The 21850-nt window shown below is 31.0% G+C and overlaps 1 protein-coding gene across 2 annotated transcripts in view; it reads left to right on the forward strand.

Annotated features, from left to right (window-relative positions):
• Stat92E (Signal transducer and transcription activator Stat92E) overlaps positions 1-21850 on the forward strand; it is a 28021-nt gene that overhangs the window by 2493 nt on the left and 3678 nt on the right. The window contains exons 6-16 of one of the 2 annotated variants that reach the window (XM_074139638.1): positions 22-128; positions 1239-1417; positions 1489-1647; positions 1821-2084; positions 2164-2287; positions 2368-2603; positions 4697-4852; positions 4961-5100; positions 9240-9395; positions 9699-9852; positions 12385-19799. In XM_074139638.1, coding sequence (XP_073995739.1) covers positions 22-128; positions 1239-1417; positions 1489-1647; positions 1821-2084; positions 2164-2287; positions 2368-2603; positions 4697-4852; positions 4961-5100; positions 9240-9395; positions 9699-9852; positions 12385-12412 — 1703 coding nt within the window. In that variant the 3' untranslated portion in view covers positions 12413-19799. Of the gene's footprint in view, positions 1-21; positions 129-1238; positions 1418-1488; positions 1648-1820; positions 2085-2163; positions 2288-2367; positions 2604-4696; positions 4853-4960; positions 5101-9239; positions 9396-9698; positions 9853-12384; positions 19800-21850 lie in introns of those variants that run through there. The other variant, XM_074139637.1, reaches the window with a different exon arrangement.

Below are 21850 nucleotides of genomic sequence, written 5' to 3' on the forward strand. Positions count from 1 at the left end.
TAATTAACTATTTTTTTTTAGCACATATTTCGCATCTCCAAAATCAGCCACAGAACCAGACAAATATTGATCTAGATAAAAAATTACGAAGACAAAAAGAAATGATGGAACAAATGTTGAGTCAAAAAGTGGGTCATTAATTTCATAAATTATTTCACACATATAAGTTGAAAATGTGTAAGATTAAGATTAAGATAATAGATGGGATGGGACGCCCCACGGCACCGTATAGCGCAAACGCTCGATTGCATCGAACAGCAGGTGAGAGGCCGTATCCTCCTCTTCCTGACATAATCAGCACTATGGTTCCGAGCTAATAAGCCCCACCTTGCGCAGATGCTTCCTGAACCTACCGTGCCCCGTGAATAGGCCTGTAATCAGAGTAATCTGATTTCTACCCAAGCACAGGGTCTCTTTGGTTCTTTGCTTACACAGCCAAGGCATCATAGTCTTGCTGTGTTTAACCGCAGGACACATCACCCAATTCTTTTCGTGCTCCCTCCAGATCCAATCTCTGAGAGCCGTACGAACTGAATCCCTGGTAATCCCCTGGACAGGCTCCGGACTGATGAAAGGAGTGTTAGATCCATTTCTGGCCAGATGATCAGCTTTCTCATTACCTTCAATCCCTACATGACCCAGCCCGACCCATTCCAGCCGAACTTTGTTGTGCCGCGCCGTTAGTTCCAGGGCCTTCCTGCATTCCCAAACCAGGGAAGAGGTCATTCTGAAGGATACAAGAGCCTTCAGTGCAGCCTGGCTGTCCAAAAAAATACGAATCTCCCTATTTCTAGGTTCCATCCGCAGGTTTTCTTCAGCACATATTTTAATAGCAAAAACCTTGGCCTGGAAGACTGTGGCTTATCTCCCAAGAGATCTCTTAATGAATACCTCGGGTTTAACCCCATACACTCCAGACCCAGTCCCACAGTCCATCTTGGAGCCATCGGTAAACCAAATGCCTCCCTTCCGGTACTGGTCCCATCCAGTTCACCCTCCATTCAGTCTTCCTGAATTAATACATACCTGAAATGGAGTCTCGAAACTGTATTTAAGACAGATATTGTCCCCTGCCATGTCAATAACCGGCCCAGGGTCGTCCTTATCTGAAATACTCATATGGCCAATGAAGGAGCTGATACGCCTCCATTGCCCATTGCTCGCCATTCTGTACTCACTGGCCCTTGCCTCCGCCTGAATACGAAAATGTATAAAATAATAATAATTTTAATTCATAGGTCACCGGTTTAATGCAACAACGAATTTCATTGACAGAAAAATTGAAAGTAACACTTGGTCTAATTGTTACCGTACAAGGTAGAATATTAGATGAAGAATTAATTAAATGGAAAAGGGATCAACAACTAGCTGGAAATGGAGCCAAATTCAACAATAATTTAGATACTATACAAGAATGGTAATGTTTCAATAATTAGGTTTCAGCATTATTTGGAATTTCTATTTTTGTTCTAACATTGATCTTATTAGGTGCGAAAATTTGGCAGAAATTAATTGGCTTAATAGACAGCAAATAAAAGGTGCAGAGAGACTAAAAAATAAACTTCCTTTGGATAACCAAGGCGTGGCGGATATTTTGCCACAGTTAAACGCGCAGATTACTCAGCTATTGTCTAGCTTGGTCACCAGGTAAACATTCCCTTCACTGGCACATTCAGATAATACAATATTTTTTATTTTCCGTTAAATTTGTATTCCGAGAGAAAACTGAAATTTGATACATGCTCATTATTTCTCGGGAAGTAAGACAAAATAATAATGTAACTCCTAATAGATAACTATTTTATTATTTAATTTTTTAGCACATTTGTAATTGAAAAACAACCGCCACAAGTAATGAAAACAAATACTAGATTTACTGCTACGGTAAGACTTTTAGTTGGCGGTAAATTGAACGTACATATGTCACCACCGCAAGTAAAGGTATCCATTATTAGTGAGGCGCAGGCAAATGCACTTTTGAAGAATGAGAAACTTGTAAAAGGCGAAGCAAGTGGCGAGATTTTAAACAATACTGGCATAATGGAATATCATGCAGCTACGAGGCAATTGGCAGCCAGTTTTAGGTAACATAACCTTTAAAACATATCCTTGGTGAAGTATATTTTAGTTTTCCTTAATAAAGTTCATTTTGAATTTTTTTAGGAACATGCAACTTAAGAAAATCAAAAGAGCTGAAAAAAAGGGCACCGAATCAGTAATGGATGAAAAATTTTCACTTCTCTTTTCATCTCAGTTTTCGGTTGGTGGAGGCGAACTGATGTTTCAGGTTTGGAAATTAATTTTTATAATTAAAAGTTGAACTTATTGAATTAAGAATTCTGTTCTTAAGTTATCTATTGCCAACAGGTTTGGACTTTGTCTCTTCCCGTAGTGGTTATTGTGCACGGCAACCAAGAACCACATGCTTGGGCCACGGTAACCTGGGATAATGCTTTTGCTGAAGGTGGTCGAGTACCTTTCGCTGTACCAGATAAAGTTCAATGGCCATTTGTAGCAGAGGCATTAAATATCAAATTCTGTTCCCAAACTGGTCGTTTATTGTCAGAAGACAGCCTTAGATTTCTAGCTGATAAGGCATTCAGGTGATTTTTTTTCTTATTATATGAATCGCGCAGAAACCAAAAAGGTTAAGTCCATTATTTGATATTTTCTGTTTTTTTTTTTTTTTTTTGTAACTTGTGATGGAATACATCATATTCTTCTTAGTTATTGAAGCGTTTACTCGTTACTTCGTTTTTTATAGAACTGACAGCCCATTCTTTTCTAGCTTCCAAATATATAATATACTAATATCAGAAGCCATTGTGAATAAGTCCACTTTTTAGCAATATTTTTTTACATAAAGTTTGAAATAATAACCAAATTATCCTTCTTCTTTTGATATTTGCTTGCAACACTGAAAAACTACAAATTAATTCCTGTGAAATACAGGAATGGCTCGTAATACTATGGCTATTGGTTGATTAACAGCCTTCAGACGGAATGTATGTGTTTAGTTTTGATTTAGACAAAACATTACAATTTCCAAAACTCTCCATATCAGCGCTTATTACATGAGAAACTTATCTGTATATAATCTTGGTTGTCATGAATTAACGACTAACGAGAGCTACATGTATGTTTGGTCTATAACGCAAGAATCGCGGAATTCGCAAGAAGTGTCATCGTTTTACTTAACACATTAAATTATATGCAAGGGATTTTCTAAAAATTATAATGTATTCAGATTCGTGTTCAGGTCAGAGTAGGAATATAAAAGCTATTTTAAGTTTACTGAAATTAATTCAGAGTGAAGGTATAAATAGCAGAATCAATTGAGCTTAAATTTTTATTAAGTGGACACAGTTATTTGCCCAATGAAGCTGATTTTACAGCTATAGAATTCTGCATAATTGTAAAGGTAGATTAGTATTCCAATTGTCTGTATTTTCGCAGAGATACACTTTTAGAACATGAGATTCAGCAATTCGAAAAATAAATGAAATACAAATCTCCCAAAATTTATCACCTTATGTCTCCTACAAAAATACTGCTAGGAATATGCAACTATGTACTATTGTAGAGGTAAACGAGTACTGTAATCGTACATAATTTCGGAAGTATTCTCACTAATGGGGCAAGAGATACAGCTATTCGAAATATAAGGGAAATGCAAAACTCCTGAACTTTATCCCCTCATATCTCATACAAAAATACTGCTGGGAAACTGCAATTATCCACAATTGTAGAGGTAAACGAGTACTGTAATCGTACATAATTTCGGAAGTATTCTCACTAATGGGGCAAGAGATACAGCTATTCGAAATATAAGGGTAATGCAAAACTCCTGAACTTTATCAGCTCATATCTCCTTCAAAAATTGAGTTACAATATTGGAATTCGGAACAATTTTAGAGGTAGACTATAGAACTGTAATTGTCCATATTTTCTTTGTTGTTACACTAATAGGACTGGAGATTCAGCAGTTAGAAATATGAAGGAATTGTAAAGTCCCTAAATTCATCCCCTTATATCTCCTTCATAAATACAGCTAGAAAGTAGGAATTCTGCACAATTGAAGAGGTAGATTAATACTCTAATTGTCCTTATTTTTGCAGTGTGTAAGTGGATAGGAGTTACAGCAAGCAATTCGAAGTATGTAGGAAATGTGTAAAGCTTCGCAACTTTTATCACGTTTTATCTCTTTTAAAAATTGATTTAGAAAACGAGAATTCCGCAAAATTGTAGCAGTAAATAAGTACTATAAATGTCCGTATAGTCATCATAGATAATTTTTCTCTGGTAAATGATTTTATAGAGGCAAACAGTGTGTATGGTAGTCTCTACAATAAATCTAGATATCTATAGGATCTGGTAAAGTTTCATTTTAAACAATATTGTGCCTATTAAGCTAAGGTTTAGGTATTTAATAAGTATTTGCCGGCCAGTATGATGTTACGGCTCCCAGGTCTGTTATTTTCAGGTCTATGTTACTCTAGAGAAATTTAATTTATTGAAAACAAATAACTGCTTTTCCTCCTAACTATATGTTTACTTTAAAATCTCTTCACTCATTCACCCTTAACTTTATCCCTGTATGAAGGAAGATCTCCTATTTAAATAAGTTTCATAGAAATAGATAATAAATGAGGAGGCCGTTGAAATTACTTTAACAATTTTTTTATTTTATGTTCAGATCTAATAACAATATATCAGATTATTCGAACATGATGCTGAGTTGGTCACAATTTTGTAAGGAACCATTACCTGAGAGAAGTTTCACCTTCTGGGAATGGTTTTATGCTGTAATGAAATTAACGAGAGAACACTTAAAAGGACCATGGGTAGATGGGTGAGTAAAAATAAATACATATCTGAATTAATAAATCTCATCAAATTCATAATCATATAATAAATCTGGAAAATTAATTAACTTTTAACTTATTTTTAACTGAATTAGGTGTATACTTGGATTTGTGAGGAAGAAACAAGCAGAAGAAATGCTTTCAACATGCGCAAATGGTACTTTCCTTCTTAGATTTTCTGATTCAGAACTTGGAGGTGTAACTATAGCTTGGATTGGGTGCTCTGAAGATTCAAGTAAGATTATTTTTGTTTTAAGTGTACGAGGTGTGTTCAAAAAGTAACGGGAATTTTCGTTTTTTGAAAAAAATATTTATTTATTCATCTACATTAATATTGTCGCCTTCAAAGTAGTCCCCTTCGCATACAATACACTTGTGCCAGCGCTTTTTCCAATCCTCGAAACACTTCTGAAACTCGATCTTTGTGATAGCTTTCAGCTCTTTCAGCGATTCGCTTTTAATGTCATCTATGCTTGTAAAACGACGGCCTTTTAATGTTCTCTTTATGTTTGGAAATAGAAAAAAGTCACATGGAGCCATGTCTGGCGAATATGGAGGCTGGGGCATCGTTAAAGTTTTGTTTTTGGCCAAAAATTCACGAACAAGCAATGAAGTGTGAGCAGGTGCATTATCGTGGTGCAAAATCCATGAATTGTTTTGCCACAAATCCGGGCGTTTTTTCGGATTGCTTCACGCAAACGGCGTTGAACTTGTAGGTAGTACTCCTTATTGATTGTTTGACCTTGTGGCAAGAATTCATGATGCACTATGCCATTAAAATCGAAGAACACAATGAGCATAACCTTCACATTCGACCGCACTTGTCGAGCCTTTTTCGGTCTTGGCGATCCAGAATGCCTCCACTGGGACGATTGAGCCTTAGTTTCGACATCATATCCGTAAACCCATGTTTCGTCACCTGTTATAACACGTTTCAGTAGATCCGCATCGTTGTCGACTTCATTGAGTGACTCTTGAACAACTTCCATTCTCCGCTGTTTTTGTTCGAAATTCAACAATTTTGGAACAAATTTTGCTGCCACACGTTTCATACCCAAAACATCCGAAAAAATTTCATGGCATGAGCCAATTGATATGGCAACATCATCAGCGACTTCTCTGATTGTGATTCGGCGATCGTTCATAACCATTTCTTTCACTTTTTTCACGTTTTCATCGGTTGTTGATGTGCTTGGACGTCCAGGTCGTTCGTCATCTTCAACGTTTTCGCGGCCATCTTGGAAACGCTTATACCACTCGTAAATCCTTGTTTTACTCATAGCAGACTCACCATATGCCTTTATTAACATTTCACACACTTTATTTCATTTTTTACGCAAAATTTAATACAAATTCTTTGATCCATTTTTTTTAACAAACAAAAATCGCCAAGCTCGAAAAACACGTCTAACCTTAACGGCTGCCACTTAAGAAGTAAACAATGAATATTACTGAAAATTTTATCGTACTTCAGGGGCATGTGTACCAACATAATAAAAAAAAAAAATTACAATCAGACTCTCCAAACCCGCGAAATTTAAAAATTCCCGTTACTTTTTGAACACACCTCGTATATCTTTTTTTCATATCTATTTTATTTTTTCTAAATCACAATTTATATATATCAGAACATATGTACATATAACAATGTTGGATTGGAAATGAATTTTGTCCAGATTAATAAGCGTGGAAATTTTAGTAAATTATTCTTTAAGTTAATAAAATTAAGTTAGGAATAATACATTCCAGGTAAATTAGCTTTAACACTTCGTAGCTAATATTCACTAAAAATGCATAATTCATTTCATCATCGCGTTCCCTATTTGTCCCTTCAATGCAGCGTTGAGAGTTCGTTGATTTTTGGATTTGCTTGTTTCTTCTGCTCCATTCCGTTCCTTTTTTCCCTCATCGCTTACTTAGGCTCCTTCCTCTCATTTTATTCTGAGCCTTTCTCTCTTTCTCGTTCGTTGTAGATACAGCTGTTAGGAGTTGTATTGGTTGTAACCCAAAAAGAAGGCTAGATACTGAAATTGTCACAGAAAAGAAAACCTTAGATCAGAGATAGGCGAAAAAGTTCCTGCTGAAACAAGTTGCATAACTTTACTATTAAGAGGGGCACTACTTATATTTTGAGCCTTGGCAACACTGAGTGTTGTCAAGTGCTATCTGACGTTTCCATTTGAAAGTTTGACATTTTTGACCATAACCTTCTTCAGAACGTTTTGTTATTTGAACGCGATTTGTGTTGTTTACAGTCACTTGAAAATTGGGTCTCAGCGAAAAAATGGAATTAACTCGTGAAAATTTTCGTGCAATGATTTATTACAACTTTCGACGTGGATTATCAAGACAGGAGTGCATCGATCAACTTACTTCCACTTTTGGCGATCCTTTGCCACTGTGAAATGCTGGTATAACGAATTCAATCGTGGTCGTCGTTCGCTCACCGACGAAAGTCGTGAAGGTCGTCCAAAATCAGTTGTGTCAGAAAACATTGATGCTGTGCAAAAACTAATAATGCAAGATCATCATGTGACATACTGTGAGATTGAGGCAACCTTAGGCATTAGTTCCACCAGCATATATAAAATATTGCATGATCATTTAGCCGTGAAAAAGGTTTGTTCTCGTTGGATCCCACATAATCTGACAAAATCTCAAAAAAGATGCTCGTGTCGATTGGTGTTAACAAATGCTTAAGAAATACAATGGCGGTGCTTCAAAAGACGTGTGTAAGATTGTAACAGGTGACGACGAATCATGGATATATGCGTATGAGCCGGAAACTAAACAGCAGTCGACTGTATGGGTGTTTCAAGATGAACCAAAACCAACAAAAGTTGTTCGCGCTCGAAGCACTTCGAAACAAATGGTCGCCTGTTTTTTCGGAAAACTGGTCATGTGGCAACAGTGCCTTTAGAAGAACGTAGAACGGTCAATTCTGAATGATACACAACCATTTGTTTGCCGGAAGTCTTCGATGAAATAAGGAAAACAAACAAGCGCGGTCGGATCATTCTTCATCAAGGCAATACCAGCTGTCACACATCTCGTCTAACAACCGACTATTTGAGCACTCAGAAAATCGAATTAATGGGTCATCCGCCGTACAGTCCTGATTTGGCACAAAATGACTTCTTTTTGTTTCCGAACGTCAAGAATATATTACGTGGACAACGATTTTCGTCTGTAGAAGAAGCCGTTGATGCATTCAAGCGGAGTGGAAAAAATGCTTTGACAAGTGGTTCGAACGCATGCAGAAGTGTATAGATCATAAAGGAGAATATTTTGAAAAACAATAAAGCCATTTTCAATGACAAATTACTGTTTTTTTATTATTTGGCTCAAAATATAAATAGTGCCCCTCGTATATTACTCCTAGACTGGGACGCCACTTGGACGAACATAGGATCTTTGTCGAGACATTGCAATCTAAGTTAACACATGCATCGCATACCCTTGTCTTGGCTTGTGTTGCTGTACAAAAGAAGAAGTATTTTCTGTGTACATCACAAATAAGGGCATATCCAGTTAAGATAATATCCCAAACATATTAATTACTAGCTTCAGTCATTAAACCATTAGAATTAATATTGTTCGTGTTTTCTGAGGTATTTTTTGTTGATTGTAATATGCTGACTTAGGAAATTCGAATGGTAAGTACATAATTTAATTCCTAACTATATTTTCCTAGAACAGATTAATTCATATATTCCAATGAAATCAGCAACAAAAAAATACACTTCTCTGTATTTGATATCTGTGCCTTAGGAAGAAAGACAATTTTAGTTATTTCCTGTTCCAGAATCTTCCTGTATCAACTCATAATTATTGTACAATCAAATGTACTACATTGAAGTGACTGCACCTTCTATATCTTGATTAAAGAGTCTGATTGTTTTAGAATTTAAGGTTTTTACGAATAATATATGCTTTGGGCTTAACTTTCGATTCAATTTAAGTAAGGACTTTACAAGAATTTTTGGCTAATCACTTATGAAAACTTGAATAAATATTTTTCTTTAAAACGCTACTAAACATTTTTAGCAACAAAAAGCTGGTGCTCCCTTGTGCTCGGATGTTATCCGCTCTTAGTTATTTTTGTGAATTGTAAATGCAGTTTTTTTAGAGTCAGACATCAAGTTCTCATTTTTGACTTAATACTACAAATCGTAAACATTATAATTGTAACATTTTATAATATAAATATTTTGCTTGAAATGATCTTGTATGAGCATTGCCCACAATTATCGTGGTAAAGGATGGTTCAAATCCTTTATAAATATTCAAAAAATCTTGTCACTCTGAATTCCAAAAAATCCGACTTTGATGTTTTCCATTATTCTGACTCGTTTTGGTTTTCTTCTTTTTCAGAGCATTCAGAAGTATTTATGCTGCAACCATTCACCAGTAAAGATTTCGCAATCAGAAGTTTAGCCGATAGAATATCTGATTTGCAACATCTTGTTTACCTCTATCCAGATATTTGCAAACAACAAGCCTTTAGCAAATATTACACACCTTTCACTGGTATGTTCATAATTTTAGCTATTGTTCCTCAAAAAATAGTATTTATTATTTTATTTTTTTCATTCGTTGATTAATAAAAATGCTCTTATGACGTTTCGTCCATGATTTTGGGGACTTCTTCGAGGTAATAAAAACATAGCCCTGAAGATTCCATCCAGGTTAGAAATGTCAGCCAACAGGCTAAATGTTAGTTAGTATCTAATTGTTGTAAGGTAGTATCTCTTAAAGGAAAAGTACAAAAAAATAACCTTTATAAATTGCAAAAAAAAGGAGTTGAAATTGTAAGTATTGGAAATTTTTCAGATGCCCAACCAAATACAAATGGCTACGTAAAACCCATGTTGGTGACGCAGATTCGTGGTTTTGCTGGAGGTAGCAGTTTACCGCCAACACCGCAGGCAATGTTCCAACCGCAATCACCTGATGCTAATTCTGTTGTTGGCGAAAATATGAACGGGTAAATAAATATTATTGTGTTGATCTATTTTTACAATATGTAACTTCGAAAAGACCATTTCTAATCATTTTCTCATTTACTATACACATTAATTTTGGGTATATTTTTGAGTATTTTATTTAGAATAAGTAAGTAAAATAAGTGTTTAGAAAACTAGTTAAAACATTCTCGAAAATGCTCGCATTATTATGATACCGGTGATTAAACTCATGATTCTCCGAAAATGAGAAGTGGAGAGAGTTACCTTGGGACTTGCTTCCTAATGTTGGAAGCGAAATAATAAATTTTCTCTATTAAGGAGTAGCTCATTTTTAGACATATATTTATTTTGCGGTGGAGTCGCTTGCTCATTGTTCAAAAGAATGTTATATTTTCCTGCCGGTGTTAACTTAAGGCAAGCCATACCTGACTATGATATTATTGTTAGATGTTGGAAGGTTATAGGAAGGACATTTTCTTCTCCAACACCTGGTAAACACCACATGACTAAATGATATAATTGCAATATCTATCACAAGTTGGAGGTACCATCTCTCAGCAGGAGTCAACATATATCCTGGTTCTGAGACAAGAACGAGTATATAATCCCCAGGATTGAAGGAGACCTCCGAATTTCTGATGCCTTGTGAGGAATCCCTTCATCTTTTGAAACCTATTGCCTGCTTTAGCCCTTTTCCTGCTTATCCTTGACGAGGATGACGTTCTATTAGCGAATTCCCATATATTTTGAAATTATGCTCGTACAGGAGAAGATAGTGATACGATTGGCAGGAGGAAATTGGCAATATATCAAGCTAATAGATAAGGGCGCATCTAGACAAAGAATGGAAGGTTGGACTAGAGACTATAGAAAGAATGAAGGCAAAAGTGGGAAACTTAAAAACTTCAAGTAAAATTCTTTTGGAGTTTACAATCTATATTTATGCGGACTCTTGATATGTTGCCGAGTTATGTACCTTTACAAAGAACCACTAAGTCAAATTCAGACATTAGAAATAAGTTGTTTAAGAAAGTAGAGAGATAGAATCGAAAAGATAGATCAGGAATATGATCTTTGAATCAGTTCCAGAAAAAGAAGAAAAGAAAACAACTGAGATGTTTTGGTCAAATTTTGCATCTCTAAGCAGACAGAGTTCTGCTTCTTGGAATCTCGCTCTGTTTCTTGCATCCAGTGGCGGAAGATCAAGAGGAAGAACTCGAACAACTTCGGGAAATGGAGCCAAGGAAGCGTTTACCAGGCCAGTTAAATAGAGAAGGAAGAATGAATTGAAGATTACAAATTATAATAGAGAAAGCACTTCTACTTTTCTCTTGCATTAATGTCGGAAGATTATATACATAAATGTATATGGTATTAGGCGCGTTAACATCTGAAGTTATTGGCGTCCGGGGCTTTTCTCAGTGCATTGTAAGCCTTTAGAAGTGTTCTCTCGTTACTGAATAAAGGAGCTCCTGGAGGAGAAAAAGGGTCAGCAGCTGGATTTGGACTCAGGTGGAAATCCAGTACGCTAATCATTTAACTAATCTGTTCCCTTTATATTATTTTTGTTTTTGATTATTAAAGTCAATTTTGTCATAATGTTTTAAGTGAAGTAACAAAATTTATTTATTAAAGTGCGCAAGAATTTCCATTCCGCATTATAAATGTACCGAAACCACTAATGACATAGATGAAAAAAATAAATGATGTGTCAAGATAAATTACGGTATCTGTAAAAGAAATGACGGTTCTTTGTTTATGGACAGCGCTTTAGAAAAAGAAGGATAAAAGCTTGAGATAACCTTGTTGTCCAGATTAAAAGGACAGCTATTAAGGGAATTCTGCACTATAGTATGGATTTCTTCAAGCATCAACAATAGTAAATTATAATTTAATATTGCTGAAACAATTGCGGTTGTATAAAGTGTTGCTGAAACAATTGCGGTTGTATAAAGTGTTGCTGAAACAATTGCGGTTGTATAAAGTGTTGCTGAAACAATTGCGGTTGTATAAAGTGTTGCTGAAACAATTGCGGTTGTATAAAGTGTTGCTGAATTCAGAGCCTGCCTATAAGAACAAAAGTTTTCTGATGGTTGTGGAACATACCTGTATGCATTAAAATGGAAGTAAAAGTACAAACTGAACAGCTAAGTGACAATAAAAATAAAATATGCTAAATAAAAATAATTTTGCTAAGAGCTAAAATGTAATTCGAAGAGATTAAATAAAAGTTCAGCATATGAACACATTCTCTTGTTTAAAGAGGGCCCTTTATTGACACATTTATGTTTAGGTTATTTGGGTAATAGTACTCTTTTACTGGTTATAATGGACTCTTTTCTCCATTTTGCAGGTATACCATAACATACATATAAAAATTCCTCCTTTTTAAAAACAGTAATTTTCACTTTTTTTAATTTTTTTTTAAATTGATTTTTACATTATTTTGCTTCAGGTAGCCATTTTGTTTTTACTTTTCGTTTGTTTCGTATTATTTTTATTTTTTGTATATTTTTATTGTTAAGATTTGTCAGTAACATTTGTTTTAACAGCTATCATTCAGTGCTGGAACAACTATAAAGTTAATAGTAACACTGAAAACCAAGCAGATGTTACACATTAAGTAGAAACCACGAGACTAAGTGAAGTAACGCATCAGTATTTTCAAGTGAAGGGGAATCACCAACTATAATTAAAATATTATTCATGTTTTAAAAAGCACTTTTTAAATAATTGTTGACTGAATAAAAATACTCACACACATAAAAATAATAATAATAGATAATAGTGAAATATTTGCTAGTGCAAAATCCAGTTCAAAATTGCATTTTTTATTTTGTAAAACTTCCTTTTTTCAAAATTTATTCATCTTTTTTCTAAAAGTGTTTTCATTAACAAAGAAAAACCAAAAATTTTGAAACAAATTATTATTATTATTATTATTCATGAGCAGTGCTAGTATCTATCTACCTTTTCTAATCTGCTATATTAGATGCATGTTCTTATGTATTTCTCTCGCATTCTTAAACGTGACGCAATCTTTTCGATCAAAGAATTGTTGATGGGTAATATAAAGCGTATTTTAGTCGAAGTTCCAAATGGCAGAATATTATATGTTCTGATTTGAGTTATTTTTGTTACGAGGTTTTCTAATTTTTTTTTAATTGATATTTTAAATACAGGGATTTATTTCTATTTAGAAATGAACTTAACGAAATTAGAATTTTTATATATATTTTTTTTTTAATTTGTCTACGTGGATCAGTGTTCAGAAATTGTGACTAAAAATTTCTATTTTTTATTCAGCTCTTAAAATTATTTATTCACGACATCCAATCTGGCTCATTAAATTGATTTACTCTAATTTAAAGTTACTAATTAATTGAAACTGCAATAAGATCATGTTGAGTGTACATTTTTTCTTTACATTCATTAGTTAGATGTCGCTCTCATTAGTTCAGCAAGCAGTTCTCAATAGCTTGACTGTACTATTGATGTTAGAACAGTTTCGTGAACAAATTTTGTTCTAATCACTTATCATTTCTCCATTACAATAAGACTATTAAAAATAAAATTTGAAAATTTCGTTATAGGAAAGAACAAAACAAAAAAGAAGATTTTTATTATTGATCTTGTTTAATCATCTTTTACAGAATCGAATGTAAGATTGTTTTGAAATCAAATTCACTGTGGCACGGCGCACAGGAGTTAAAATTTTTTGCGATTTATTGAATTTTAAATGTAAGGGTATATGAAATCGCTTCCTTTTTAAAACGAAAAAAAAGAATTTATAGAATTAGGGTGGAGGCGCGTTAAACCGGCGATGTAATGAGGGATCTTACTTGCAAATTCTAGTCACTGTTACTCATTTTTTTTTCTTTTTTTTTGATATGTTTGGGTATTTTAAACCTTAATTTAGAATTTATATCAATCCCCACATGATAAATCATCCTAATTTTTATTTTTATTTTTTTTTCTTTAATAAATGTATTTTCTTATTTTTTAATTAATTCATATATTCCCATAAATTCTTAATAAAACATTTATTTTGTGATATACATAAGCATTTGAAAAGCTGGTTTTCTTTTTTATGAGAATTATTTAATGGTGTAGCAATTTTCTCGTATCGAATAAAAATGTTTTCCTATTCTTACAGCTTTAGCCGTAATATCAAAAATCATAACTGTATTTCGTTTCTTTAGTGAGAATATCCAAATCAAAAGTGCATTAATAGTAATTATTACCAATCTATAGCAAGATAAATGAGAAAAAAACTTCACGTTAAGCAAGTATTATTTGTTCCAAGTTTTCTTTGACACGTCTATACAATTCTATAAAATCGAATTATAGAATCTGCCAAAGTAATCACAATTTAACGCTCAGCCTAATAAGTTCATAATTAACAGGGTACTTCGATTTATTCATCACTTGTATATTTTATCCTTTAGATTTCTATTCGAACATGCATCCATTATGGCAAAGAAAAGTATACATTTATATACTTTTTTTTGTTCCAAGTTTTTTTTTTTTGACACGTCTATACAATTCTATAAAATCGAATTATAGAATCTGCCAAAGTAATCACAATTTAACGCTTAGCCTAATAAGTTCATAATTAACAGGGTACTTCGATTTATTCATCACTTGTATATTTTATCCTTTAGATTTCTATTGGAACATGCATCCATTATGGCAAAGAAAAGTATACTATATAAATGTTTTGAATTTACTAGCGAGTAAAGAAGTTTTTTTTGTTCTATTAGAAGCAATGTACCTACTCCATTAAGGCATTTTTATTTTATGTGAAGTCTATTCACTGAAAAGTAATAGTTTTACTGAATTTGAAATCTTGTTTTAAAAAATATTGTAAAAGTTCATTCCGTTCAGTCAGTGATTCTCTTATTTAAATTACTGTTATAAATGAGTACAGCCCTATTTCTTTTGTTATTAATTATTTTAAATTAATTAAGAATAGCTTATATAAATTCATGTGTGCATGTGTATGTGTGTATGTATACAAATTTATAAAGGCGATTTATTTACCTTAATATCGCTGAACATGTTGTGAATTTTAGTTGTCTAGTGTAACCTACTTTGCTTGTTTTTTGGTATGTTTTTAGAGAAAAAAAGGAAGGGTGCGTCTGTTGGTTTTTGTTTGATATATTATTTTCATTATTTCTTTATATGATGAAACTAAAATCATTCCACCCAAAGGGGCTCAAACAAATTCTTTGCTAATTTTTTTTATTTCCCTGTAAAAAGAAGAATTAAGTAGTTAATATCAAAGTAATTCCTTGATAAAAATTTATTTTATAATTGTATTAAGGAAAATGATAAAAAGCTACTATTATTGTTAAAAATAAAGTTGCTGATAGCGGCATTATGGCAGAACATATTTGATACAAACGACAGAGATATTTCGTTTCTATTAATTTGACGCTACGTTATTTTTTAGTCAGTTTTTTTTTTCAATGTTTATCCGTGTCAAGCTTTAATGGGTGATATATAATTTATAAAAAAAAAATACTAAAATTGTTCATTATAAATGAACGTTTTTATTAAAAATTTGTTAGAAGTTAAATAATTCTCTTCTACTTGTTAAGATAGGAATATTTTATGAAATAAATAATTTCATATATTTAAAAGTAGCGAATTGAATAAGTAAATTTTTTTAAAAAAAGAGAAAAAAATCTTGTTCACTTTATGTAAAAAATGTTAAATGTTTATATAGATTATATAAATGAAATATATATCGTAGTTTATGAGAATAATTGGGCACAAAATATTTGTACTTTAGTTTAAACCATTTTCACACTACATTTTATTTGTTTTTAATGCAATTACATTCCTCTTTATTTGCAATAAAATCTATACCAAGTAAAGCTTATGAATATAATAGAGGCTGTGCAAAAAAACGCTGGAGGATGGATAGAAGCGCAATTAAGCAATGTTTGGAAGTTGTTCGTTAAAAAAAAGTGCCTAATTTGCGGCGCTGTTTTACTTAGATAATTCTGATTCAAATCTTTTAATATCCTTCTTATTTTAAGAAAATAATTTGCCCTTCGTAATTCTTTTAATCTTCCAAAGATTTATATGGCAGTGTTTTACAGCTGTAAACTAAACCATCTTTATAGGTTAGGAAATCGACCTAAGTATAAACAAATCCCAAATCTATGATGAAAGTATCCATTTTTTCATTGCTACATTCAGGGAAGTACTGCGAAGAGATCTAACTCCGGGTATTTGGATCCACCGTAATAGCGTTAGACTAATGATTCTTGTCAAGTGTATAATATGGTTACTCTGTGTGTGGTTAACCACGAAGCGATATTGTATTGACAGAAAAATATTTGATTGTCTCATTTTATGTTACTTTCTGTAACTATTGGGTGCTTTATACTGTGTATAATGTTTTACTTTGTTTATCGTTTTTGTAAAACACAGTAATAAAAACCAAAACCTCTTTATCCGGCGTTTTCCTTTACGAAAGTTTTTTCTAATTGATTCCTTTCAAAAGTGGGCTTTTTCTTCTATAATTTGTCTGCCATATTCCTGGTTTTTCATTTAAATCTTTCACACACATCTATTGCAGTAAATTGAGCTAGTAAATTTTAGCAAATAAATAGGATGAACCCTATTCCAAAAATGTTTTAAAACTACTCGTTGTACCATCATTATTTGCTGCGCTAATCTATTTACGTATATTAGCTTCTTATTATTGTTTTCTGGTATTAAATGGTTTTGATTGAAGTAAATATTGCTTATGATATTTCAAAATTTATTGAACGAACAACTTCATTAAAAATTTTGCATTTTAATTGCCACAGTTTATAAATGAAGCCTCAAGCTTTGCCAGGTATACAATTTTTAAAAAAGTATTATAATATTTTTGCGATTATGGATCTCTTATTATAATTTACCTTTTCTTTTTTTTAATTATTATTACATTTATTCGTTTAAAGTAATGTAATTCTTAAAAATTTGTATATTTTATTTGCCTGTTGCCATATTTTGATGTGATTATTTTTTATTCCTGGTAATTTGCATTTAGAAGTGTGTTTAAAACTTGAGTGGCGTTCACTTAGTAAATGAATTCTAATATTTTTAATTTCGTGAAGCTCATATATCAGGTTTATTTTATTTTTTTTTTAATGAACTAAGTGTTTTTATAGTTCATATTAAAAAAAAATATTTTTTTTTAATAGAAAAACAGGAATGATAAGTGATATTGAAATAAACTAATTATCTAAAGATAGTACACTTCTGATGCTTCAAGAATTAGGCTGCTTTTTTTAGAGTGCGAAGTGTTGCTTCTCACTTGTTAAAAGTGTCAATTCTAGAATAAAAAGTGAAAAATGACTGTCCTATAGATTTTTATTGGCCTAGAATTGAATATTTTGGCTTATTTCAAAATGCCTTATCATTTTATAATAATAGCGGGTGATTTCTAATTTCTCTCATTTGTTTACTACCAACAATTTTTTTTGGATTTAAAAGGACTTGCAGTGAACCAATTCAAGTTAGTGCTATTAAGAAAAATGTATGTACGCTTGCATAATCAGCCTGAAATCAAATAGCTTATATGAAGAATACAAAAAAATGAATGTGCACTAGTTGAAAGGAAATCTTGTTGGGAAATTCATAATTTAAACAAAAATAGTTATGTATTTTTTGCCTAAGGTTTTTCAAGAATGATACTAGTAATACGTCTCAATTACTATTATACCGAAAGTATAGTAATAATTTATGACCTTGATGAAGTTTTGAAGAAGTTTGGGTAGCTAAGCAAAGTATAGGAAGGGATAAAGTGTTGTTGGTTAGTTTAATCATTTGTAAACCAAGAAGCGTTTTGTTGCAGTTTTATGTTAATGTGGAATCTTGAAGTGATTGTTTCTAGGAATACGCTGAAATTGAGAGCGTAATCCAAAGTTCTGTATATGTCCAAGGGATTTTGTTGGATTTTTATCAGAAATTGTAATTTTTAAAATTCGCAGAGGGAAGATTGTTAACGAGATTCTCAGATATGAAGTACAAGGTACTCAGTGTGAAGTAAGATGTATATTAAGAGTATTCTATCGGACAGGATCAGTCCAGATTCGTGAAAAGTTTTAATAATGTTTTATCTAATTATGAATTAGAAAACAGTGCTATATTGATGGCATTTTTTATTTAGATAAAAATATTTTTGAATGATTTATAAGTTTAAGAATGGGGCAGATAATGGCGCCAATACGCTTTGAAAAACAATAATAATAATAATAATGGCGTCCATCACTAGAATCATTCTTATTGAACCTTATAAACAAAATTTAAAGCTAAAATATACAAGAAATGCATTTGTGGGCCGTGTAATATGTTGTAATTAATGTTAAATTGTTGAGAATAGGTTTGAGAGAAATTAAACTTTGCCTAATTTTTGGTAACGGTTACTTTCTTTTTCTAGGCTATATTATTAATTAATCATTTATGGTGAAAGGCATTTATCTCTAATTAAAAGCCCTTAATGAGGCAGAAACATTTGTCGAAACGTACGAAAATAAATATAACTTTTTTTACCACCGATTCCAACAACCACAAATTAATTATAAAAAAAATATTAATTTTAAACATAATGAAAACATTAAAAGTATAAAAATTAAAACTTATTTAGAATCGTAATTTTTCTCTGTTTTGGTAATTTCATTTGACTTTAAAGCAGAGATATTTTGCTTCTAAACCCTTGGATCAGCGACTGATTTAGTAGCAGTTGACTTTACGTTTTTCTTAAAAAAAAAAAAAGCGCCCAGGCATTTATGTGCGGCTCACTGCAAGAAAATTTAGTAAATAATCCAGAAAAATATTAAACCAAAACTATATATTTTTGAGATAAGAAACCGGATTGGCTGTGTTGTTTACATATTCAAATAAAAAAAACAAAAAACTTTTAAGCACTATTTTTATTAAAACGAAAACTTGAAGATTTTCCATATTTACACCCATCTTTAGAATAAAGAAGCATAATCCTTGGGGGGTGTTATGGAATGAGCCCCTCCATTAAAAAAAAAAACAAATAATATGAAATATTAATAAATGTAGTTTAAATGTTTATTAAATTATATTCGTGTTACATGTTCATGTGGACTACAATAATAAAGAGAAGCGCAAAAAAACAAATTTTTAATGTGAACACAAACGTAAAACAAATTTTTAGATAATATTGTACCCAGTCTTTCTATGTATCGCTGTTATTAAAACTTCTTTAAAAACAAAAGGCTTATAGATCTAAAAAGTTTTAATTTTGATTTGTATCACTGTTACTTATATATAATAATACCAAAGGAGGATATTTTATGGTTTTGATTAACAACACTTTTTGGTTTATGCATTTTTAATAACTACGTATTATTCAATGGCCTAAACTTAAGTAGCCTAATTTTTACCAAAGATGATTAAAAAATAAAAAATAAAATAAAAAGAATAGAGTTGTCTGATTTGTTTTTTATATTATATTATTTTATTTTATTTTTTTGAGTAATCCAAAACTTGTTTACTGTTAACTGGGGGATAATAGTCCATCCATGTTAAATTTTATTTGAAAAATAACAATAATAAAAATAAACAATATATATATATTATGAAAAAAAAATATTCATATTTTTATACCAATATTATATATTATAGATTTTTTAAAAATGTAATTAAGTGCTCAAAATTAAAAATTATTTTAAGAGGGTAAGAAGTTAACCTTTAGTGATTTAGATGCAAGGAAAAAAAAAATAATAATGGGACCGTACTTACGTATACATATATTATAAATGAAAACAAACAAAAAAAACGTGATCCTTTTTGCCATATTTTCTTAAACAGGGTTATTATTTTTAGTGGCAAAGATAATATTAAATATTTGTAACCTTGCTTTCAGAGATAAGACTTTTTGTTATATTAGATTATTCTATAAGAATAATTCAAAATACACTATTTCAATTTTTGTTTTTGTTTTTGTTTTCCTTGATTTAGAACTAAAAGATTTAAAACTTTAAAATGTTTGGAAGACTATTTTCTTCAGAAGCCTGTCTCAACAATGCAGTTTTCAAAATGCCTTTATTTAAAATTCGTTTTATATATGTTTGACGTTTTGGCCATATTCCATAATTATTCACATACATATCATTAAACTGAAACTCTGCTTGATTAAAGTTTAATTAAACTAATATAAAATTTAAAGTTTAATAAAACTAATATAAAGTTTCAAGTTTAATTAAAATTGATCTCTGTTTAAACATCTACCACAGTAAATTTTACCTTGTTCAAAATTTATTTTGTGCTTATTTTGTTTACTATCTCATATTTCATTAATACGATATCTCAAAAAAATAAGTCATAATATAGTTATCTCTCCAAATTTTAAAAAGATTTTAAGCTTTTCAAAAAGGTGATATTTCTAAATACCTCATGGGCTCTTCATTTTTATCTTCAATATTTTTCTTAAACTTATTTGTGAGCTTATTTTCATTTTTTTAGTAGGTCTTAATTTGTGTGTGTTTTTATGACAAACCACTAACAGCCCTAATCTTCATACCTGCTTGTAAATAAAATTTCTCTTTAATAGTCAGGACAAATGTCTTTTTTCTTATCCACTTCTTTTTCTCCCAAGTCCATGCACGTTTTGTTATGTACCACTCCTTACAATGTTAGTTTGATATCTGTAGTAATTCAGATCAAGTTGAAAGATTTAAACTCTTTATATATACCTTTCGGTATAAAAAAGGGGCACCTACTTTTAAAAAAATGATGCAATGTTGCCGTACTTGGTAAGAGATTTAGGAAAACGGAATAAAAAGTTTCTCATTTAAAAGTAAGTAGATGAAATTTTTAAAATTTCAGACATTTTTAGAATGTTTTTTTTTTTTTTTTAAACATTGAATTGATAAAACAATTGTTCTTATTTTTGAAAGCAAAAACAATGAATATAAATAAAATTACAAAAACTACAAAGACTGCTCTTTACGGATGATTTCATTATAAAGGCGTTGAATAATCAATTTATCTGTATCTTTGTAGTAAATATCTTTATACGGTTTTATTGTTTGTTGTTAATTATTTTTCATTATTCTTGTACACTTTTCTTTTTCTGAAGGCTTTATAAAAGTTAAACTGTTGGAATATAATAACCTTCTTCTGTAACCTAAAATACTGAAACTTCTTTGCCGTATTGATCTATTTTTTTTTTTCTTTTAAGTAAAAAATAAAAAGAACTTCAGTAAATATAAAATAAATGTTTTTCATTAGTATCAAATGTTTATGGAAAAAAAAAATAAATAGTGAAATTTAATGTTTAAATGTAATAAAATAAAAACAAACTTGCTTTAAAAAGAAGAAGAAAAAAAAAGGAAATAACTTGAAAAAATAAATAAAATGTTGAGTGTGTACTTTTTTAAAATTCTTTTAATGTTTCAAAAATTAAATCTAAATAAATTGTTTGATGTGCAATCAAAAAAAAAAAAAAATATGTAAAATTGCAAAATTATAAACTTCAATTTTAAACCGTTCTGAAGTTTTTTTTTTTTTTGTAATGAAAAAATATTTATATATTGAAAATGATTGTGAAAATTTTAAAAAGAAAATTAATATTTCATTGTATTAAATGTTAAAAATTAAAAAAAAAAAAAACCTAATGTGTTATTGACTTTGTTGTGTACCCTTCATTTTTTTTTTCTGCTTTTCTTATATATTTTAATTTCTTTATTTATTGGAAGATTATTACTAGGGAAAAAATTGAAAAAGTCAAAAGTTAGAAGCATTTATTTTTTTAATAAAGCAAATGTTTAGCATACATTATGTTCAAATTGTCTTATTACACTTTTGTTGAGTATGGTTTTTTTATCTGATTTTATTTCTTTACATTTTAATTTTTACTTATATTTATTTTTGGCTTTTGGACTGCAAACATGTGAGGCACAACATAGTCAATAGCAGATCTTGTTTTTTTTTTTTTTACTCCTAAATTTTTATTTTATTTATTTATTTTTCTGGTGATGC

The sequence above is a fragment of the Rhodnius prolixus genome, unplaced genomic scaffold (assembly GCF_049639745.1).
Source record: "Rhodnius prolixus isolate KJV_2025 unplaced genomic scaffold, Rpr scaffold_6, whole genome shotgun sequence".
Classification (NCBI taxonomy): Eukaryota; Metazoa; Arthropoda; class Insecta; order Hemiptera; family Reduviidae; genus Rhodnius; species Rhodnius prolixus.